We start from the raw sequence: 22,197 nt of genomic DNA, 5'->3' as shown, positions 1-22,197 counted from the left end.
CTTCAATAAATTCTGCATCAGTGCCAGTGAAGGCTAAAGGAGGTAGACTCAGGTGTCACAGAGGGCTCTCAAACTTTGATTTTCACATAAGGAAACATCACTTGAATGCAACAGAAAGTATTTAGACATGTGTTTGCCATGATTTAGAAAGCTTTTGAATGCCATTTTCCCACCTCCACTCACATACATTTATTCTTTAATACAAATATGTAGCATTACTAGAATGTGACTATATCCAGGTTTCCTTTTTTTCAGGTATACTTTCATGTTATCAGGTCAAATTCAGCTGATCCCTGAGAACAGAAGATTTCATAAGTTCAGCCGGTTTTCCTCGGGCAAGGTAAATGTGACATCTACACATTTACCTTGCCTGATAGGGCTTAGGGAGATGATGTTATAGATTCAGTGCGCCCTCTTTCTCCATAGTGAAACCCCCACTGCAACATGGAGAATAGAACTAATGACTGATGAGTCCTTTGACACAGAAATGCTTGACATGCTCCTCAGGGTCCAGGCTAAAGACTTCCCTAACAAGCTCTCACGCGCTTACCCAGGGCTGTATTAAATCCAAACTTTGGCACCTTTCCTAATTACTGAGAACATACCCAGAGCCAAGAGCCTCTTGCTAACCTGGGCTGAACTCCCTTCTGTAGCGTAGTGTCCCTTGAGTATAGGATGATATATGAAATGCAGAATTCAAATTAGGCTGACGGAGAGCAATTACTGGGGAAAGAAGATCGCTTCCTCTTTGGGGGAGAAGAATCAAAATCGTGATACTGATTACACCTATGTTTTATCCACTTCCTTGTATTTATACAAGCTCTGTCCACTTCTTGTTCTCTCTCTTTTTATTATGCTCCTTTTTCTTTATTCCTCACAGGACCAAAGGTCTTAAGTAATTTTGTTTCTATCCATCTGTCTTCCTGTAGGTGTCCCCTATCTCACATTTTATCCCCCTGCTTCCTACTCTTTATTCTTTTCCCTATCTTTCTTTCTTGCTCTATGTGCAGAAAGAATTGATGGTTGTTTCCACTACATTGCCATCAGTGGAGTCTTATTTATGATGCCCACAGTTTAGAGATCCTTATTAAAAGCCCATTAACAGTCGAACAGCGAGATGGGCATGTGATGACCGAACTTTAACAGTTTTTGACAACAAATGAGAGCACGGCTTCGGAGGCACATGTTGTTTACAGTGCAAAACAATCATTTTAAGAATGAAATGTTTGTATCCTTCAATTAAATTTAATACATGGCATTCGTCCTACACGTGTGCATGTAAAGCATCTCCATAGAACATTACATATTACTTCATTCTGCAGCACTTTCTGCAGCCAGAATGCGCCATAATATTTATAACTTGTTTTGCCCTTAATGACATTGAATTGCATTTATAGTATCTACAGTAATAATCAGTCAGTGCGACCCATCCACTTCTCTGTCATTCAGTCGGTGTCCTCACTCACTCACTAATGTATAGTACAACAACTAACAAGGTAAGTTAATAGATACGTGTTGATTATTGTGACTGTGAGAGCTGCTGATTGCACCGCTGATGGGCTGGGTTAATTATTCTGAGCAAATGTCGCACATCTCCACTGAATTAGAATGACTTAATTGAAAGCTCTCCAGCCTGTCTCTGTAAGTGGCTGTCCAATCTGTGTGTCTCCGTCCTCCCATTTCATCTTTCTAGCTGTCATGATCAGCTGCTGTAATCAACTGCTCAAGTCTTCTCTCCCCTCTTAAAGCACTTTCCATTTTTGCTCATGTCGTATCATTAGCTTATCAACATCTTTCACCTCACATTATAGCAGAATGTGTTTGCTGAAAACTTTCATTGTAATGCACTTGGAAAATCAATTAGAACTCAGAAGAACAATACCGAAACATTTCCCCTCCCATCTCCACTTCGACGCTTCCTTCCTCTTCTCCTCCCTCTCTCCCTCCCTTGCTATCATGCTATTTGTGTGTAAGCGCGTCAGAGCCATCAAGTAGGCTTTGTATCTTATGTTCGCCCCAGGACATCTTTTTGGGTTGAGCACTAAATTCAATCTCAGTTCCCCAATCAAAGGTAGTAAAAAAAAAAAGAAGAAGAAACCCTTCCATCGCTGCAGTTTCCAAAGCGGCTTTACCCCTGCTTGGTCAGATAAGTCTTAGTAGCTCATCCTTCTTCTATTTTCTTTTCATCCTGGACCCCCCCACCCCCACCCCCACGTGGCCTACATTAGAGCCTGGAGATGGCCAGGAGAGATTTAACTGTTGTAAACTCCCAGTGTAATGTAGCCCAAACCATTAGAAAGCCACCCCGCTAACCTCTCCTCCAGCTTTAACATACCGCCAAGCTTGGCTCAGCTCTTGTTTCAGTTCTCAGTATATTCACAGACCAACCAAGTCACATAAGTAAATGATCTGTCTGCCTTTCAGACTCTTAGACTAACAAGACTGAGGCTGCCTGACATCTGCTGAGGAGTGTTTATCCTCTCCCCTTAGAGAGTGCAAAGATAAACAAGATGATTCAACTATATTTAAATATCAGTTTGTCAGGTTAATGCTTTCAATATTTGAACAGAGAAATAAAGGTCTGTGACAAACGCTGAAAAAGACAGCACTGTTCCAAACACCTACATCTCTTGAACTTAGGGCATTTCTCTCAACACTCGACCCGTTTATTGAGTGCCTGCTACATTAACCTGGATTCATCTAAATGAAAGCCCTGGTCAGCTGAAAGCTAGATTAAGTGCGCTTTCTTCTTTCTCTGATGAACTCCTGATATTCTACTTCTGTTATTCTTCAGGGGCTGTGAGTTTTGTTTTATCTGATGTGATCTGAAATGACAAAATCATTAATTTGGTGGGTTTGCTTATTTATCCCCGGTGTTGCAGTGGGATTCTATGTATCCCCATTTCTAGGATTGATAATGTGCGATGCTCCACTTGGAAACAACACAAGTTCTGTAGCACACACCTCTAAAATAAATGGCCTTCTTCCTGCTCCAGGCTGTCTGATAGACACAGAGTGAGATTGGTTCTGCTGAATAAGAGATGAATCTCTCTGAGTGTCACCAAGCCGCCACGACCTCTGAAATATCATTATCTACAGGGTAGGCAGGTTAACTTCTCTAATATAGCCTGAATACAAGAGAGGGGTGCCGCAAGAGAACATGAACTTGCTTTATTACTGTTATAGCTTAGAAAAAACATGTTTTTGGGGTTTTTTTTTGTTTTTTCCTGCAACTGTGGTATATGCAGTATCTCAGGACACCCTAACATAGCTAATACCATAATCCTTTTTTTTCCATGTCTGTGATGACCAGTAATTGCAGTGTTTTAGTTTGTGATGACACTAGGAATAAATGAGGGAACTTGATCTTGGATTAGTGGATTAAGCATGAAGGGTTTACAGCAGTCATTTCAAGTGCTTGAGCCTAGCATGTCTTGAGCAGATGTTACAGTATTTATTGCTCTATTCCACTGACCAGCATTCACATAAATAAGTGCTCTTGTCAATATTTTCCCAGCGACTCCAGCTTGCTTTACAGTATTTCCATTAAACTAATTTAGATGATAGAAAATGTCTTATTTATTTCATCTGTTAAATAACATAAAATTCTGACTATTATTAGTAAAAAAATTGAGCTAAATATTATGATGCCCTAATATTGTGGTAATCACATCATACTGTTATCTGGAAACAGATAATTTGTCCATCCATTTGGAATCATATATTAATTTATTCATATTACACTCAAGGTCTGAAACTGACTGAATCAATAATTCAGCTAGAGTGAATGGGGCTGGCTGCTGGTATCCCTCTGGCAGCTGACTGTTGGTAGGAGAAACAGAAAAACATAGAGATTCAAGGATTATTGTTTTATTTGTTCAAAACACTTTGCCGCCAAGCCAAATCCAAACGATATCAGATTAATGATGCTGAGTCAGAGGCTTAGAAAGGTTTCTATTCCTCGCTGTTCTTGTACAGATGCTTGGTCAAGACAGGTAGCATACTGGGTAATGCTTTAGTGCAATTGTCAGAATAGTAGTGTGAAGTTAAAATCTGAAAATGGGGTCATTTAATAAAGCATTCCTTTCAAAAACCAAACAAAACAAACAAAAAGACGATGGAAAGCTGAGATGCCACAAGAAAAATAAGTACATTTTCACCAGTGTGTTTCAACTTTTCCACATTCAGTCATTCTGCTGTTATTACAAAGTAATGCTACAGCTGTAAAGCAGAGAAACACGGCGTGGCTTCTTGGCTTAATCATCCTCAGTGTGATGTTACAGGCAATCGGTAATGTTTTTGTCAGTAAGAGAGCTGTAAAACCGCCGATGATTCAGACTTCTGGCTCAGATGAAATTAACAGTTCAGACAGCCGCACTCGCTCAGTGGGATCCATTCATGAAGACTTTCAGCTCAAACCTTTCTTGACCCTGTTACAGTGAAAACTCCAACAATTACGCCCTCCCTTTCTGAAAATTTTAACAAATCCCACTGGCTACAAAGCCGTGTTGTGGGATTGAACACTTTGGCTGCCCGGCTGTGCTTGACACCCTCACTTAACATCAAGTATTCAACTGGCAGGGTAGAAATCTCTCAATTCTCTTCTGGTGTCTTTACTGTTTGCCATTTAAAGTATCGTTGCATGATTTGTAATGCATTTCGCGAATACATCTTTATTGATGTTGCGAAGACATGCTTGTGTGAATGATTTTGCAAATAAGGTGACGATTCTTTCAGTACGACCATCAAAGATAATGCACTCTATGTTTTTCTTTTTCTACCAAATATCAGATTTGTTGAACAATACAATATAGTAGTGACTTCAGCATTATTATATTAAAGTTTTTTATGTTTATGTTTGGTAAGTTTAGGGGGAAATGGTGGTCTGGTTTAATAATTAAAAGATTTTAAGAAATTTGCTGTGACATGACATAAAATGCTTACTTGCTTTCCAGTGTTTTCCTAACCTAACCGAAGGCCACAGATGTGACACATAAAGTGTTTAAACCATAGAAGTGTGAACTGTTTTTTCTCTTTGGGTTCATTAATCTCACAGAGTTCTGTCTCTTGCCCTCCTTTTCTTGTGTTTTTATGAACAGGAATGGTCACAGTGGCGCAGAAGGGTTTCCACTGTCCTGACACAGAGAAAGACTGCAACCCCTGCCTTGATGCAGCCAAAGCATGCAACTTAAATGGGAGCTGCAAGAGGCAACGGTCTTCTTACATCAATGTATGCAGCAAGGGGGACTTCAACCCTCGAGAATCTTGCAGCAGGAAGCGCTGCCACAAGGCACTGAGGTCGTTCCTAGACCGTGTGCCCAGTGAGTTCAGCCACCGGCTACTCTTCTGCCCCTGCCAGACTGAAGGCTGTGCTGAGCGACGCAGGCAAACAATTGTGCCCAACTGCTCCTATAAAGATAAGGAGAAATCCAACTGTATACAGCTACGGAAGGTCTGTCAGCAGGACTCTCTCTGCAGGTGATGGAACGAGACAGGGTTGGGGTGGTGGGTTTGGGGATAACCCAGGTTAATACAAAATGCAGTTTTTAAATGTTAATTTCATTGATTAAGGGAAAAAAGCTATCCCCCATCCCCCACACTGTATCATTAATTAACTGTGATTAACCACATTTTTTAGAAAGATGATTTCAATTTCACACCCACAGCCACACCCAGGCCTGATTACTGCCAGACCTGGGTTAATCAAGAAATCCCTTAAACAGAACCTGTCTGACAAAGTGAAGTAGGCTAAAAGATCTCAAAAAGCAACACATCATGCCACGATATAAACGTTGCCTGATTGACATCAATCTGTCTGGAAAGGGTTCCAAAGCTTTGGGACTCCAGTGAACCACGATGAGAGCCATTATCCAGAAAGAAAAAACATCTTATTGATCCCCAAGATTTTTGGGAAAACATATGGCATAAACCTAACACAGCATTTCATAAAAAGAAAATCATGCCAACAGTCAAACATGGTGATGGAAGTGTGATGGTCTGGGGCTGCTTTGCTGCTTCAGGACTTGGAGATCTGGACTCAAGCGAGAATGTCCAGCCATCAGTTCATGCCCTGAAGCTCAGGGTCACTTGGGTTATGCAGCAGGACAAGGATTGAAAACACACCAGCAAGTCCACCTCTGAATGGCTCAAAAAAGTATAAAATGAAGGTTTTGGAGTGGCCTGATCAAAGCGTGGACTTAAATCTGATTGAGATGATTTGGCATGATCTTAAACAGGCCGTTCATTCTTGAAAACCCTCCAGTGTGGCTGAATTAAAACAATTCTGCAAAGAAGAGTGGGTCAAAATTCCTTCACAGCCATGTAAAAGACTCTTTGGCAGTTAGCACAAACACTTGATTGCAGTTGCTGCTGCCAAAGTGTGACACAACCAGTTATTAGGTTTTGGGGGTCATTACTTTTTAACACAGGGCCAAATAGGTTTGGATAGCTTTTTTTTTTCTCTTAATACATGAAATCATCATTTAAAAACTGCATTTTATTTTTACTCAGGTTATCTTTGTATAATGTTCAAATTCGATGATGTGAAGCACATCAGTGTGACAAATATGCAAAAAACCTATAAAAAAACGGGGGGGGGGGGGGGGGGGGGGTTACTTTTCCACAACCCTATATATGCATGCAGATAAATGTATATGTGTTACCAAATTGTGTTTTGGTGAGTTGATCAAAACATTTTAGAGATACAAGGCAAGCTAACGCATCTTCATTATCATCTTAATAATGATGATAAACGAGCGCTAAATTAGTGTGTTAGCATTTTTGCTTTTGACAACTTTTTCTGTCTGCCTGCGCCACCTGAAAGTTTTTTTAATTCTTCTTTTGTCGCAACTTTGCCAGCAACGTAATTAGACTTTCAGGTAAGCTGCGGCTGTTAGATGCAGGATGAAGATGTGAGGCAAACTTGAAGGAACAGTGCTCAATTAAGCTGAACAAAACATTAGTGGATCGCTCTGGCTGCATGGGGCATCTATTGGATTCAGAGGCCACATTCAATTCACTCCCACCCAGCCGTGACATGTTTCTTTGTGTTAGTGCAGCTGAAAGCAGGTGAAGCACAGCTCTTTTTACCTCTGGAACCATGTGCTACATCTGGTCATCAACAAGGTTCACACCCAGCAGTTGTAGAAGTCCTCTGAATTCATTTCTCTAATAGAATAAAAAATGTGGGACATTTCAGTAATTTGAAGCATTTAAAAGCTCATTTATCAGCCTAATGGGGTTCAACCAATCATTAGACCCTTGAATGCGCACAGCTAAAAATAACACTTGTGATGTGAGAATCATCAGAAGGGAAACTTTTGGCTACTTTTTCATTTCCCAGTGTGACAAATGATTAGGCAGCTGATAGAAGTCAATGGTAGTCAGGTCCTGAAAGTGCACCAAGTCACTGTCCGACTATATTACAAGTGGAAGTGGAAAATAACTGGTTTGTTATCTACTCAATATCTATAAAACTCTCACACCGCCTGTTCTTCAAGCTAGTAGTTTTAATTATTTATACTTTAATCTTTCAGTTTTGTGTCAGTAAAAAAAAAAAAGAATAGCCAGTGCACCAAAAAAAATTACTTAAAGCAAGTTTAAACACCTTATCCACTAATCTCCTTATTAAAAAATTAATGTTGTAAGTGTGAAAAGCAAAGTGACACTTTTGTACTGGTTGTTGTTTTTCTTACTTTTGGGAAATCTTGACACACGCGCTTAGAGTCTTAAAAATAAGAATGATACTGTTGCAAAAAAAAAAAAGAAATTAGTCAAGCTAATGATGCACAGCAATTTTGGAGACCAGCATTTCTCTGAAAGTTCGCCTCCAACCTTTTTCCACAGAGGTGAGCACGCTTCAAGTCGAGTGTTAATGGCAAAAACATAATTTCTCTCCACCAACACTAAATCCAACCTCACTGTTAAAGTAGTGAAAGTCTATCACCTCTCCTCCAATTTATGATTGTCTCGATAATTACCTTCTTGCCTGCTTTGTGTAATCTGTTTTCAGGCTTAGTTGCTTTCTTTGACCTTTAGGCCCTGAGGTGTCTGCTGTGTGCCTCCTTATTGAGAAAGATGAAATAGAACGTTAGAGCTCATTATCTGTGGCTGCGTAATGCCCCACTGAGGTCAACAGCTCGATGAGTGTGTGCACACTCGCGCAGCATGGACACACCTGTGTATTGGCAGAGCAATTCAGGAGACGCACGTGCACAGCAGATCCACATGCTCGCATACAACCAATTTGAGCTTGGATGTAATTCTGATAATCCACTGTTTGTGCATTCTCCTGCAGCGAGTAAGTGCTGCCATGCAAGAGAATGTCACTACAATTCGATTACAGCACGGTGCCATTGGTCAGTGCCGTGCAGACACTGTTCTCAAATTGGTGCTTTTTTTTTTTTTTTTCCTGCTATGGGGTGTCAACTATCACCGCCATCCTGTGACATATTTGTCTGTCATGGTGAACGCATGTTACGGGATTGTTATGTCTTTAAAGACAGTGGAAACATTTAGCCTTTTTTATTTGATCTGATAATTCACTGGGATATTAAGACATCATCCTCTTAATGAGCACTTCTTCACTCACTCTCTAATTTACTATTATAATGTATGCTGTATAAGCAGAATGATAAAACTTCTTTGTCATCCTAATGAAGACAAAGTCCCCCAGTTTGTAGTGTTCTGTGAAATCCTGGCAATAATCACAATTGAACAATCTTAGAAGGAGCCAACTTTTTAAACACAGAATACAGCAGTGCAACAGCAGAATAAAACTTTCACTGGCTCCCTTCATCCTTCTCAGAGATTTGTTGATTAAAGCAGAGGAACATCGCTCAAAGGCAGGCCTGCGTTCCCCGGGGAAGCCTGTTTGACGCCAAACAGGGGATGCGCAGCTCACCCACACCTATTTCATTTTAACGCAAGGGACAGATAGCGAGTGGAGGGAGGGATGGAGCGATAATGAGACGGAGAGAGGAGGAGGAGTTGGGAAAGGAGGGTCACAGAATCGATTTTGGCCGCACAGCTATACTGCAGCAGGTTGGAGGTCAGTGGTTTGGTCACACAGCTATGGATCTCAGCAGCAGACTCCACAGGCCATCGCAAATTCAGGTATAGCTCCCTGAAATATACTCTGCTAAAGATAGGGTCACAGCTCAGAATACACCCATGTCAAAACAGATTCACAAATGTATTTTATTACTTATTCTAAACCGGTAAAGACCTGCAATTTCATACTTTAAACTTTACACTAATAAAACACCCTGAGCTACTTTATTTTTGGAGTTTTACCTTGAGCATGTTGGATGCCAAATTGGCGATGATTTTACCTTTGGAGACTATTCAGATTGCTCCAGGTGGAGCCTAGAGCTCAATCAAACAAAGACTAAATATTTGAAAAGATTTCAAATACCTAATTCTGGCTTGGGCTTAGATGGCATATTGCTCTGGAAGATTTCCGTCTCTTCCTCATCTCTCAGGAGGCAATTGTTGACATACCCTGGGGCTGTAGATGGACAGAGAACAAGCATTAAATGGAGCAGCTCTTATTTCTTACAGCTTGTTGTACTTCTGCCACAGTTATTACATTATTACCTTCCATAATTCTGCACACAGAGACAAAAACAGATTTTTCCATATTTCCCTTGCTTCCTCTCCTCTCTACTTCTCCACCTTGTGGTATCACAATCCTTCCAGTGGATCCAACAGCTATTCATTTGGGACTACTGAGTCCACAGAGTGACAATAGGCTATATTTGGATGCATTGTTTTGGGCTACTGTAGCGCGTGTGCACGTGTGTGTGTGTGTGTGTGTGTGTGTGTGTGTGTGTGTGTGTGTGTGTGTGTGTGTGTGTGTGTGTGTGTGTGTGTGTGTGTGTGTGTGTGTGTGTGTGTGTGTGTGTGCATTCAAGCAGAGAAATTCCCTGTCCATTTCCATGTCACCTTACGCAACACAGGCTCAATGAAGCCTAAACCAAAGAGAACTGAGTTGTGTACTGTATTGATTGTCTAAGGGATCAATGCAACACTTTTATCTTTGATTTATTTCCCCTGGTCTTCAGGCTCACTGGGTGCTCTTTGATTGAGTTCTTTGGTCACTGGTTTTCAAAGTGGGCAGCAGAGAGACAATCGATCCCTGTACAGGTAACCTGACCCAGTTTGGGAGAAACAGTGTTATTGGTCTACTTCTGCTTACAGAAAATACACAGGGTATTGCATTCTCTCTCTCTCTCTCTCTCTCTCACACACACACACACACACACACGCACGCACACATGCACACAGTGCCCTGAATCAACAGTCTTCTCTTGCATCCAACAATTCAAGTCTCCACTGTGGGGAGAACAGTGTAGGGAGAATGACTGCCCCACATGGCATTAACCTGAAGCTTCTGAGATGAAGCTGAAAAAAGTCAGGATGCTGTTGCCCTTTTATCTGCGGTTTTGCTCTCACACATTCACTCATACACATTTTTCTTCTCCTGCACTTGCAAGGAACCTCAGCATGATCCCTGGCCACTAATTCTCAGCATACTTTCCATTCGCATGTAGGTCAGTTCTCTATGAAGTACTGAGATTTTAATGAGCATTCGAGACATATGTGTGGAAGCCTATTTCTCAGAAAACAAACTACTACAGCATCTACAGGAATAGTTGCCTCAGAGATATAATAACTATTTCACAGGAAGATGACTACTACAACGTGTACGGGAATTAGGGTAGCAGATATAATAACTGGAACTGATTATGTAGTATGTTTACAGTCAGCACTAATTAATGCAGTGCAAAAAAAAAAAACCTTTGTAATAACAAACTCTTTATTTATTCATTTTTCTGTTTTGTCTTATGCAACACAACACTGATACATTATCCTAACAATGTCAAATTGTGACATATTAGCAAACAGCTACCCAAACCCATCTAACAGACACAGAGCAATTTTGGCAATTTTTTTCCCCTCCTAATTCTGTTTTTCTCTCGACTAAATCCTCCAAGAAATGTGCATATGTTTAACTATTAAATGGTCCATTATCTACTTGCTAACTTAGCTTTTGCTTCCAGATGCTTTGGTCACGATTAGCAATTACCTAAAAAACATAAAATCTCTCACAGAGTTAAGTGGTGATAATTCTCTGTGGGTTTGTCATTACTGCCTACTCATTTTATCCCGGCAATCCTATGTATTTAAAGCAGTAACTTACTCAAGGACCAACCCTGACATGACGTAAATTTTCTTGTTAAGCTATTTTCTATTCCACTTGGAGTTTGCGAGTTGGACCTGTGTGTAGTTGACACTATAGATAAAGCGCTGTGAAAAAGTATTTGTGCCATTCCTGATTTATTATTTTTTAGATATTTGTCACACTGACATGTTTCAGATTTTCAGAATAACATCTAAAGAATTGCAGACCTCACTTCCCTCAGTTGAGGTCAGAGGTCATGATACAGCACTAAGAAAAATACTTCACAAAAATGGCATCTGTGGGAGAAAACCATGGCTGACCAAAAAGAACACAAAGGCTCGTCTCACATTTGCTAAAAAACGTCTTGATGTTCCCCAAGACTTTTGGGAAAGTATTCTGTGGACTGAGGAGACAAAAGCTGAACTTTTTTGGAAGGTTTGAGTCTCGTTACATCTGGTTATAAAACTAACATCATTTCAGAGAAAGGACAACATACAAACAATCAAACATGGTGGTGGTAGTGTGATGGTCTGGGGTTGCTTTGCTGCCTCAGGTCCTGGACAACTTGCTGTAATTGATGGAAACATGAATTCTTCTCTCTACCTGCCCTGGAGCTCTAGCGTGCTTGGGTTATGCAACAGAGCAATGATCCGAAACACAGGCCGAAACAGGCCGTTCATGAAGGAAAATTCTCCAGTGTGGCTGAAATGAAACAATTCTGCAGAGAAGAGTGGGCTAAAATTCATCCACAGTGATGTTAAAAAGTCACTGCCAGTTACCACAAACGCTTGATTGCAGGGCAGCAAGAATCAGGTTTAGGTAATTAGGTTTAGGTTTTTCACATGGCCAGTTCTTTGTCTATTATTAAATTTTTTTTTGATGATCTGAAACATGTAAATGTTTGACCCTGGTGGACCATGGCCTACTCATCAGTGCAGAAAGTTTAATACTCGTATGCGTACACGGGATGCATGTAGATGCAGTATTATGCATCAATCAGCCGTGCAGCAACACTCAAACTAAAATCGAAGAAAAGAAATAATTAGTTAATGAATAAAGGAAGGCAACTGAAACACCCTCTCTTTAGACACATTTTTATTTGTTATCATGTTATTGTATCCTTTGTTAATACCTCATTTTGACTGGTATCACAGATTTAAATCTAAATCTAGTCTTAGAGGCAAAACAAAGGTTAATCTCTTTAACACTCTATTGAAGAAGAAAGAACTGGCTAAACTGTCCTCGCTTTCCACAATTTTTTCAAGGTCTGAAAACAAAGTATAAAAGCAGGCACACAGAAGATTTTCCTTACTTACCTTTAAAAGTCTGGGCTCAAGGCAATACCTGGACTCTTTCTTTTTTCTGGTAACATTATGAGCTGTCGAAGTGAAGTGTCTTTTCTGATAGTGTTAAGCTGGCTTTGCAAGCAAAGCATGTGTCAATTGGTGACCTTTTCCTTGTGCATAGTACAGTTTGTGGCTTTAATCAGGCATCGGCTTCAGTGGGTACGTGCTTAGCTTGCTGGATACACATGAGAGCAGCAAAAGGAGTCAAAGGGAAGTAAAAGAAAGAGTATAAGAGAGGTAGTGAGGGAGATGGGGCAGTCGGTGTGCAGTTCATTCCAATGTATGCATTAGTAAATGCATTTACTTTCCTAATTCTAATCTCTAAGGGAGCATGGCATAACGGAAAACTGTAGTGATTGCTAGGTGTTCTCGGACCAGAGAAACTTTCCATAGCTCTAAGTACAGCTGGAGGAAGTAACCCTGTCTTGTGTATGAGCTGGAGATAATTGTATTGCTTACAACTCTGCTTTAAGTCTCTTTTTTTAGTTCCTCTTTCAGGGTAGGTACTCTCTGAGTGGGCCTCATACTTTCCTTTACAATCTTTTCCTCCAGTGGTACCATATCTATTATTAATGCAAACATTATCAATAGGGCTTCCGATTTATCTACAGATGATTGCTGTGTTGTTTTGAATGTGTCAATTAGGGCCTACTCTTTCACTTCTTAATCACTGTTACTTTGAGCTTCTCTTCCTACTTACAGAGTTTTACTAAAAGCTGCTGCGTGTAATGTAGCTTTCTATAATCCTTTCCACAGAATTGTTTTATATGTCTCTTATGGTATTTAATTATTGGTAATAACTGTTCTTAAGTTAAATATAGGCCTCTACAATATTAGATAAGGAACTCAGTGATTCAACTATGCCCACCGATGAAGCCCATGGCAATAGAAGAGAGAAAGATCTTGTTTTAAACAGGAAGAGATCTTTAGCAGAACCAGGCTCAGAGGGGAAAAGCAATCTGCCACAACCAGTTTGGGAGTGAGGGGAAAGAGAACACAGAGAAGAGGAGCACAGAGAGATTGAAACAACAGGAGAAAACAGTGAAGAGGGGGGAGAGGAGAAGCATTGCTCAGTGCATCATGGGAAATCCCCCAGCAGCCTGAGCCTTTGGCAGTATAACTAAGGGATGGTTCTGTGTCACCTGATACAGCCCTAACTATAAGCTTCACAAAAAAGGAAAGTTTTAAGCTGATTATTAAAAGTAGAGAGGATATCTGTCTCTTCAACCCAAGCTAGGAGCTGGTTCCATAGGAGGCTGGTCTGATAGTTGAAGGCTCTACATCCCATTGTACTTTTAGTGAGAGCAAAGTGGGCTATTGAGATGATATGGTACTATGAGGTCTTTAATATGTAATGCGGCCTTATCATTGAGGAGAAAGATTTTTAATTGAATTCTGGATTTAACAGGAAAGCAATGAAGAGGACATAGCTTTCCTGTTCCTGCCAATACTCTGCAGCATTCTGGATTAACAGAAGTCTTTTTAGTAAGATTTTAGGACAGTATGGTAATATTAAAGAATTACAATATTCCAGTCTAGAAATGGCAAATGCTTAGACTAGTTTTTTAGTGTACCTTTGAGACAGGATGTTTGTAATTGTGGCAGTATTGTTCAGAAAAAGACCCTACAATATTAGAAGAAACCCCAACAATTAAACGGCCGCTATGAGCAAGCACTTGGCGACAGTGGGAAAGAAAAACTTCCTTCTAACAGGAAGAAATCTCCAACAGAACCAGGCTCAGGGAGGGGCAGCCATCTGCCAGCTGGGTGTGGGGAGGAGGGGGTCAGGACAAAAGGCAAACTATAGGGGAGAGAGCCAGAGTTTAATGCTAACGATTAAATGCAAAGTGGTGTATAAACAGAGTGAAAAGAGATGAGTGAAGAAAAAAACACACTGCATCATGGGAAGCCCTCCAGCAGTCTAAGCCTATTGCAGCATAATTAAGGGATGGTTCAGTCGAGCACTCCAAGGTTCCTTACAGTGGTGCCAAAGGCCAAGGTAAGAGGCCATCCAGAGTAAGTATGTTGTTTGACACAGTTTTTCTCAGGATTTTAGGGCCAAACACAATAATTTCAGTTTCATCACTCACTTCACTAACAGAGGCAACGAAAAAGACAGCATGATGAGACTTCCCAGGATGTATCGTTAGAGTTGTAACTCTCCATAGTGATTTTTTGCTGTTGTTGTAGTTTTAAGGAAACAGGGTTGGTGGGGGCTTGCTCTGTGTCTTTAAATTAAGTCATTAAATTAATTTGTTTCTTTTCATAATAACCAAATCAAATCTAGCAGTGACAAAGGTATTACTGAATTCAATGTACTCCCACTGACTTGTGCAGTAATTAAGTTCTCTGTCACTTGGAGCAGATTGCTCAAAGCTGACTTTTTAATGTAGCTAGTATAAAATGGGTTTACCAGCTGTGTTTGTACATCCCTCGTGTTAATTAAAAAAAACAAATGTTTAAGCTGAGCAAATGTAAAAGAAAAGCAAATCCATCTTCAAAAATTGTGACATTGATTCATCTTAATTTCTTACATTCCAATAACTTGACGCATGTAGTCTACAGTTTTTACGATCTGTAAAATGACTGAGCACTAACTTGTGTCTGCAAGCAAGATACTGAAGCCAGTTTTGTGGTCAATAAGTAAGGAACATTACTATCGTGGTCAAGCAGTTCTTTCAAAGTAAAACCAAAAGTGGTTTGTGAAAGTGCAATTTCATATGGTTTTGATCTTCTGGTTAATAATGCAGGACAAACTGTGTCACCAGCCAGTTTTTGTTGGTTTCAGTTATCTGCTGAGTAAGGGGTTGAAAGGTTGTTTCATGTGACAGCTAAGCTAAAGTGCCTCGTGCTTTGACTGAATGCCATCTGTCCACAATTGCCCTTTTAAAGCATTGACTAGGAATCCCAATGAGTACAGTAGATCCAAAAGAGGCAGACGGCTGTCCAGACACATTTAAGAGAAAATAGCAGTGGGTGAAATGTACCATCACCTCTGACTGGCGTCGTCTCAGGGTCACCAGCAGAGGTTTAGGAAGTAAAACAGGAAAAGAAGACACTGCAAAATTAGTTGCAAGAAAGAGTAACTCTGACTGACAGATGTTATTCCATTTTAATCAAAATATGTTCATAGCACTCCACTCACAAGGTAAGTGCTTCATTGTTAGGGGTTTCATAATAGTTTTCATGATGTATTGAGCTGTGCTGCACAATGCAGAATAAGAGTGTCAAAACGGTTTAATTGTGAAAAAAAAAAAAAAAAAAAAACAATTTTGCTGGGCCGCATTGTTTGTTTTGGCATTTAACAACTAGTGACAAAAGAACACATGAGGCTGTTGAGTGCTGTCGACTGAACCATGGTCAGATTCACATGCCATGAATTTGCACATGAGCACCTCTAGCTCATCACAATTGGTTTATGCAAAAGTGACAACAGGACATTAATGAAGAAGGAGAAGAGAGGAGAGGAGAGGAGAGGGGAGGAGAGAAGAGAAGAGGAGAGGAGAAGATAAGGTCATGAAAACAACATAGCTGAGACAAAAAGGGGAAGGGGAGGATGTAGAGGGAAACATCTTTTGTTTTTTCTCATTTGCTTCATGTAAGAGCTATTATGTTGGCAGCTATTGTGTCATGGTTATTGTTATGCTTTCTGTAGATGACTGAGAGATATGGTTTCTAAAGACTCTCTAGGCTAAAGACTGTGGGAAGTGATAAGAGTGAAAAGCCATAATTTCACATTTAACAGAAAGTATCATCCGTAGAAGAAACTCATAATTGTCAATAGAGCACAGAGGAGAAAGTCTCTAAACCAGATAGGACTCTCAATGAACTGTTGTTTTTTATTTTAAATGAAGCTATTAGAAGACTTTGGAGTCTGATAACTGTTTTCCCTTTTTCCGCTTCTCCTTCGTAAGGAAATGGTTTCCAAGACTGACACTCATCTGATTTAAGTCACATTGTTTGTCATGGGCATCGAGTGATAGGAATAAGAATCCATATAAAAAGCCATTAGTTTTCTATTACTGCCAAGCTGGATGGACAGGCACTCAGCGCTCAGCCGAATCACTGTGTTTAAAGTGTCAGGTTGGTTGAAAGAAGTCTACCTCTGTGGGGGCTCCCCCTGCCACTTCCCTGGGGGCTGAGTGGCTGAAATGACCATAAAACTCTGTTGAGCTAGACAGCCTGTAATTTCAGCAGTGAGAGTCGCTTTGCCGAGGTATAATGGAAAGCCCGTGGAAGCCATGAAATGCGCTGCATCCTGGTGTTGGAACACCATTGTCTGAACACTCAGGACACCTCTCTAAACTTTAAATTACTGTTTTTAAGCCATCATTGTCTGAAAGAGCTCTGCTTCTAAAAAGAAACACAGTGCTTGTTCAGTTTCTTTAATCTTCTGTGGTCTTTGCCATTCTTACAGAAATCTGACGCTCACATTCTGTATTAGTACAAAAGTAAAGGACCTTTTGCCCATAAGATAGAAAAAACTGTGCTTGGAAAGGTTGCTTTGTGTAGGCACAATAGAGTTGTTCTCTCTCCCCTCTGTCGTATCTTTTTTATCATCTGTAGCATGATTGTGGGTACTAGTGGCTTTTTCACTCTGAATGGAACTGGTTGAGAGAGGGCTTTGAGTGGGGAGGACAAGTGTTGAGAGGGGTTGCTTTGCATTTGTCTGTGTATGGTTTTTTTTTTTTTTTTTTTGAAGTCTACGCATTGTGTATTGCTATTTGAGTTTGTGTGTTTCTGTGCCTGTGCTCATCTCTGCAGCAAGGGTGGCGCAAACATAGTATGTTCAGTTTACTGAAGCGAGGTTTCACATGTGATGTTAGCAGCATGTCACGTCGAGAGGCTCTCTGGGGTGATTTGTAAGGAGGGTGGATGGAGATGGAGTAATGAAGTGTGTCTGAGTGGGGTTTGCTGCTGGATGTCCAAGTCCATTACGCCACACTGGCTGCATTTCTCCTATGATGGCACAGACAGACAAACAAACAGATATGGGAAATTGTTATATCATTATCCAACATTTAATCTCAGCCAAATATGCTTCTCTCCATTTTTGCAGACTAGGATGACAGCATATTGGTTTTTAAATCACTTCATTAAAAGAAGGCCTTTCTCTCTGATAGACTATGCTATATGTGCATGTTCTGTTCTGTAAAAGTTTCACAACATCATTGCATCTCATCTATTCCAGTTACTTTTTGTGAAAAAGATACAAAAATCATCAATATGTGATCAAGTAGTGCCACTGTAGAAGCAGTATGTCTTACATTAACATTGCACCTTTTTAAGCTATTGCGGTGTGCAGTAGATTGCACCATCAGCACATTGTTGCTGTTGGTTTTTTTTTTTTAATATGCATCTCTGGCTCATTGCATGAATATAATGCTGTAGCTGGATGAGTCAAAGTTTCTTACCAAGTACAGTATGTGTAAGTCAGTGAGTGAACTGGTAATTATTAACAAGTCATTTACTGTTTTGCTAACTAGCCAAATAACATCTTAAGAATGAAAAAGCATAATTCAGATATCTTTTCTTGTTTATCGTTGAAGAAAACATGTCTAAATTTATATATTTTGAGGATTTTTATCTTACTCAGACATTTTGAGGCTATTTATTACCTGAAGGAGACCATCAACAGGAAAAGACTTTCCCTGAAATTTTCAATGGAAAGTAGCTTTATGGAGTCAAGGAGCAGTGAGAGGTCACTGCTACTGGCACATATAGAAGTACATTTTCTGCACCTTGTCAGCAGTGGTTGGACAGCAAAACCATGGGGTGGGGGGCACAGTAGCAAAAAGTAAATTGTCTGTTATTGAGAGCTTCATTGGTTGTAAATAGAGTGGCAAATCTGTTCTCAGACAAATGAAAGACACACTGAAACTTGTCTGACTCCAGTCCATATGTAAGGTTTTGTTGAATTTAAAAAAAAAAAAGGTTTGAAGAAATATAAACATTTTATTACACTTATTTGGTGTCTTGAATCTGAATCTGCCACTGTCACTTGTCCGTTGACCTCTACTGAAGTCTTTGGGGCACCAGTGAAGATGCGGTCCCCACTCTTCTCCCCGGCTCTCTGACTTTCACTGTCCTCTACGACTCTGCCTGTCCATTCTCAGATGTTCTCCACCCATTTCTTCTTGTAACACCTCATCTCTCTTGCCAAAATTCTTCTTTGGACTTTTGTCCACAATTGTAGAAAATTTGACAAGACAAGGGAATGCAGCTGGTTGATTCTTGACTGCAAATAGATGTTCTTTTGTCTCCCGATGGTCTTGAGTCTTGCTGTTCCAGTGTGCCATCCTTGCCAAAATCTCAGGATTTGAGCATTTATTTGGTATGATAAAACCAAGGTCCTTGAAAGTCTTCACTGTTTCCAGTCTTCTCCTCCTGATTTTGTTGATGCGTTGAGCGTTGTTGATCATGAGCTTGGTGTTTTTGGTACTTTATTACAAGGTTCCACCAAGCTAGGGAGTTTTTTTTTTTTTTTTCTTTCCCTTCAAGGCCATCAATATCACAATGCAGGCTGGTGATTGTTCTTCCCCCAGTGGTAACTATGCCTTCATGCTCTTTCAGCGTATCTTCCATAATTCTCTCCAGATGCATGATGATTGAGATTAGACCTCCCTGACAATATCCCAACTGTAGTACAGAACCAGCTGCTTGTGGTGCCTTTGTGGAAAATAGGGCTTGTGGCCTTGTCATACAGGTGTTCAATGATTTTGACAAGGTTAGTGTTGATATTATGCTCACATAGTGGGCCACAAGGTTGCCTGCCACACCACATCAAAGGCCTTATTGAAGTCAATGAATATATGATAAAGGTCAAGTAAGATATACTTAGGTTGAAAATCTGTTCAGTGGTACTCAGTCCTGCTATGAAGCCGGTTTTGGATATAGCTAGATGAAAACAACTCTTCTGTCTCTCTCTTCATTATGACACTACAACTAAGAAATAATTACTATAGTTTAGCATAAGAATGGAAATAAAGTTTGTCCCATTCTTATTTGACCAAAATGATGATTAAAAAACGGTTTGCTGATCTAGAAAAGATACACAAGATGTGTATTTGTTTTACATTTAATTATTATAAGTATGTTGTGTAAGAAAAAGGAGCCATATTCACCTATAAATCATCAGACATATAAATCTTAAATGTACATATAAAGCATGCTCACTTTTTTCGTGTTTATACTTTTGTTTCTTTTCTATATGGGTGAAACACTCTGGCAAGATAAAACCTGGAGACATTCTCTTTGGAATCTGAGTCAAAATTCATTTCATTATGTAATTTAAAATATATCACAATTATGACATTAAAGATTTCCCTCATATCAGCTTTTAAAAGCCATCATGACAAATGAAAAAACATTCTGTGTCCCATCTAAGCCCCTAACAACCATTAACTAACTGTGTCAAAAACCCATCAACCACCCAACAAGTCAGACAACACATTTCATCAATATTAAACCTATTCCTCTGTTTATATGTGTGTTTGTGCTTGCCGGGACAAGACAGCCTGAGGTAAATTACGGTACCTTTGAACTTAAGGCCGAAAAAAGTGGTCAGACCAGGTCAGAGTGAATGAGTCATGCGACAAATGGCAAGAAGCAAAGAAAAAAGAGAAATGCGGTATGGATTGTGATTCACGTTGTGGGCAGCTGTGATGTGAACAGTACAGACAGCGCAACTTTACTCACGCTACTCCCAATAAACCTACTTAAGTGGATTAGCAATGCCACCCTGGGGGCCTCCACAGACTTAAAGCTCTTATCACAAACACACCAAAACAAAACATACTATTTTTATCAGTTCCCTTGGTTTGTGGGGAAAGTGAGCTCAGGAGATGGTTGAGATGTCCAGGATAAGCAAAAAAGCTATGGCCAAAGGAGCCATACGATATCTTTTTTTTTTTTTTATCCTTACACAAATGCACTAACACTGGATTTATGGTGAATATCATAAATACCTTGTTGGTCATGAGGCATACGTGTTTGCTATTCAAGACACCTGTTGTAGAGGCCTGGGAACAGATGTTGTGTATACTTTCCCAGTTTGATGCTGGTCATAATTGGCAGCTGCTCTGTAGAAAAAAACGGTGCCAAAAAATTATGCTCTGCACAATTTGTGTGGTTTCATCTGTTGCTTGGAGTTTATTGCTGAGCTCTTGCCTCTCATTCTCTGTCTGTGTTATGCTTTGTGTTTGTTGTGCAGGTCTAGGCTGGCTGATTACATGGTGAACTGCAAGATGACTCCAGACACAGCGAGCACCTGTCCCAACCAAGACAATCACCAAGCCTGCTTGGCCTCCTATGCAAGGCTCATTGGTTAGTACATGGCTGTGGGTGACACTGATGGATTGAGAGCGTGTTTGTTGTGAGAAAAAAATGATGGCAGTGAAATGTGTGGATACAGAAAAGGCAGATTCAGAACTGTACTATATTTTTTTCTTAAATTTCACAAACATAATGAAATAAAGAGTGATGCTTAAAAGACTCCAAAAAGATGAGACGGTGTGACAGGCAGTCCAGGCCGCTTTTATCATGTGGACCAGACAGAGGAGCTCAGACTGATATTTCCACCAGTACACTGGGCATCAGTTCACTACAAGAAGTAATTAGGGAGTAGGCGCACTGAGAGAGTGTTTACTTAATTAAAACACTTGATGAACATCTGTTTGCATCTGTTCGCAATAAACGTTGAGTAAACAATATGTACTGAACAGTAGATGCATATTTTTCAGTCTCAGGCAGCAGCAGCTAGGTGATGCTGTGGCAGTACCACAGAGCTTGCAAAAAAAAAGTATCTAAAGGTAAATTTACACAAAAGAGCTTTTTTTGATGCTTAGTGGTTGCTGAAGTGTCCATATTTCAGTATCAGTTAGTGCTTCCCCACCATGTGTCATAAATCATGCAGTATGAAGTGATGATATGCCACGGTGGTTCCTGGATTTCTCTGGAAAATTCAACACAAAATGCACCAAACACTCGTGACTCCAGCTAAAAGCATTGACACAGGGAGACATTCGGAAAGTAAAATGCTTTGATACCGTAGTGTTTTATTCAAACAGGGCGCACACTTCCTAAAGCAACTACTTTGCAAAAATATTTATAACATAATGGCCATTTTCCATTTAAAATAAAGCATTACACCTCCCTGTAAATTCAAACAATGCAATGCAAGCGCATTCCTGTGACTAACACCGTGTTGTCCATTTTCTATACCATTTGCATTAAATGTAATCCATCATTGTCCATTAGTGACACATAACTGTATTTGTGTATGGGTGCCCTCACAGGGACAGACTTGACACCAAACTATGTAGACAGCAGCTTCTCAGACTGGACCGTCTCCCCATGGTGCACCTGCAAGGGCAGTGGAAACCAAGAGGAGGAATGTCAGATATTCCTGCGGCACTTCACCAACAACACATGCCTAAGTAAGCCATCACAACTCATGCATTCTCTGAAATGTGTTTTGTAACTGATAGGGGCCAAATAGCCATGTATTATTGATAAAAGCAGAAGCCTGTGATGCGGAACTTTCTCTTTCAGCCATGTAAGAGCAGAGAGAGCTGTGAACTTCAGTCTTATGCAGCTTTAATGGTTTCATGGCAGATTCTGGTTTTCAGTGTCATTGAGCTCTTCAGCGAGATAACGGGCTGTGAT

The 22,197-nt window shown here is 40.2% G+C and overlaps 1 protein-coding gene across 2 annotated transcripts in view; it reads left to right on the top strand.

Annotated features, from left to right (window-relative positions):
- Nucleotides 1-22,197, top strand: part of LOC115785593 (GDNF family receptor alpha-2-like) — a 66,623-nt gene that overhangs the window by 30,046 nt on the left and 14,380 nt on the right. For both annotated transcript variants that reach the window (XM_030737342.1, XM_030737341.1), the window contains exons 4-6: nt 5,100-5,478; nt 20,744-20,856; nt 21,828-21,968. In XM_030737342.1, coding sequence (XP_030593202.1) covers nt 5,100-5,478; nt 20,744-20,856; nt 21,828-21,968 — 633 coding nt within the window. The remainder of the gene's footprint in view (nt 1-5,099; nt 5,479-20,743; nt 20,857-21,827; nt 21,969-22,197) is intronic.

The sequence above is a fragment of the Archocentrus centrarchus genome, chromosome 9 (genome assembly GCF_007364275.1).
Source record: "Archocentrus centrarchus isolate MPI-CPG fArcCen1 chromosome 9, fArcCen1, whole genome shotgun sequence".
In the NCBI taxonomy this organism is placed as follows: domain Eukaryota; kingdom Metazoa; phylum Chordata; class Actinopteri; order Cichliformes; family Cichlidae; genus Archocentrus; species Archocentrus centrarchus.
This window is presented reverse-complemented; position numbering and strand designations above follow the sequence as displayed.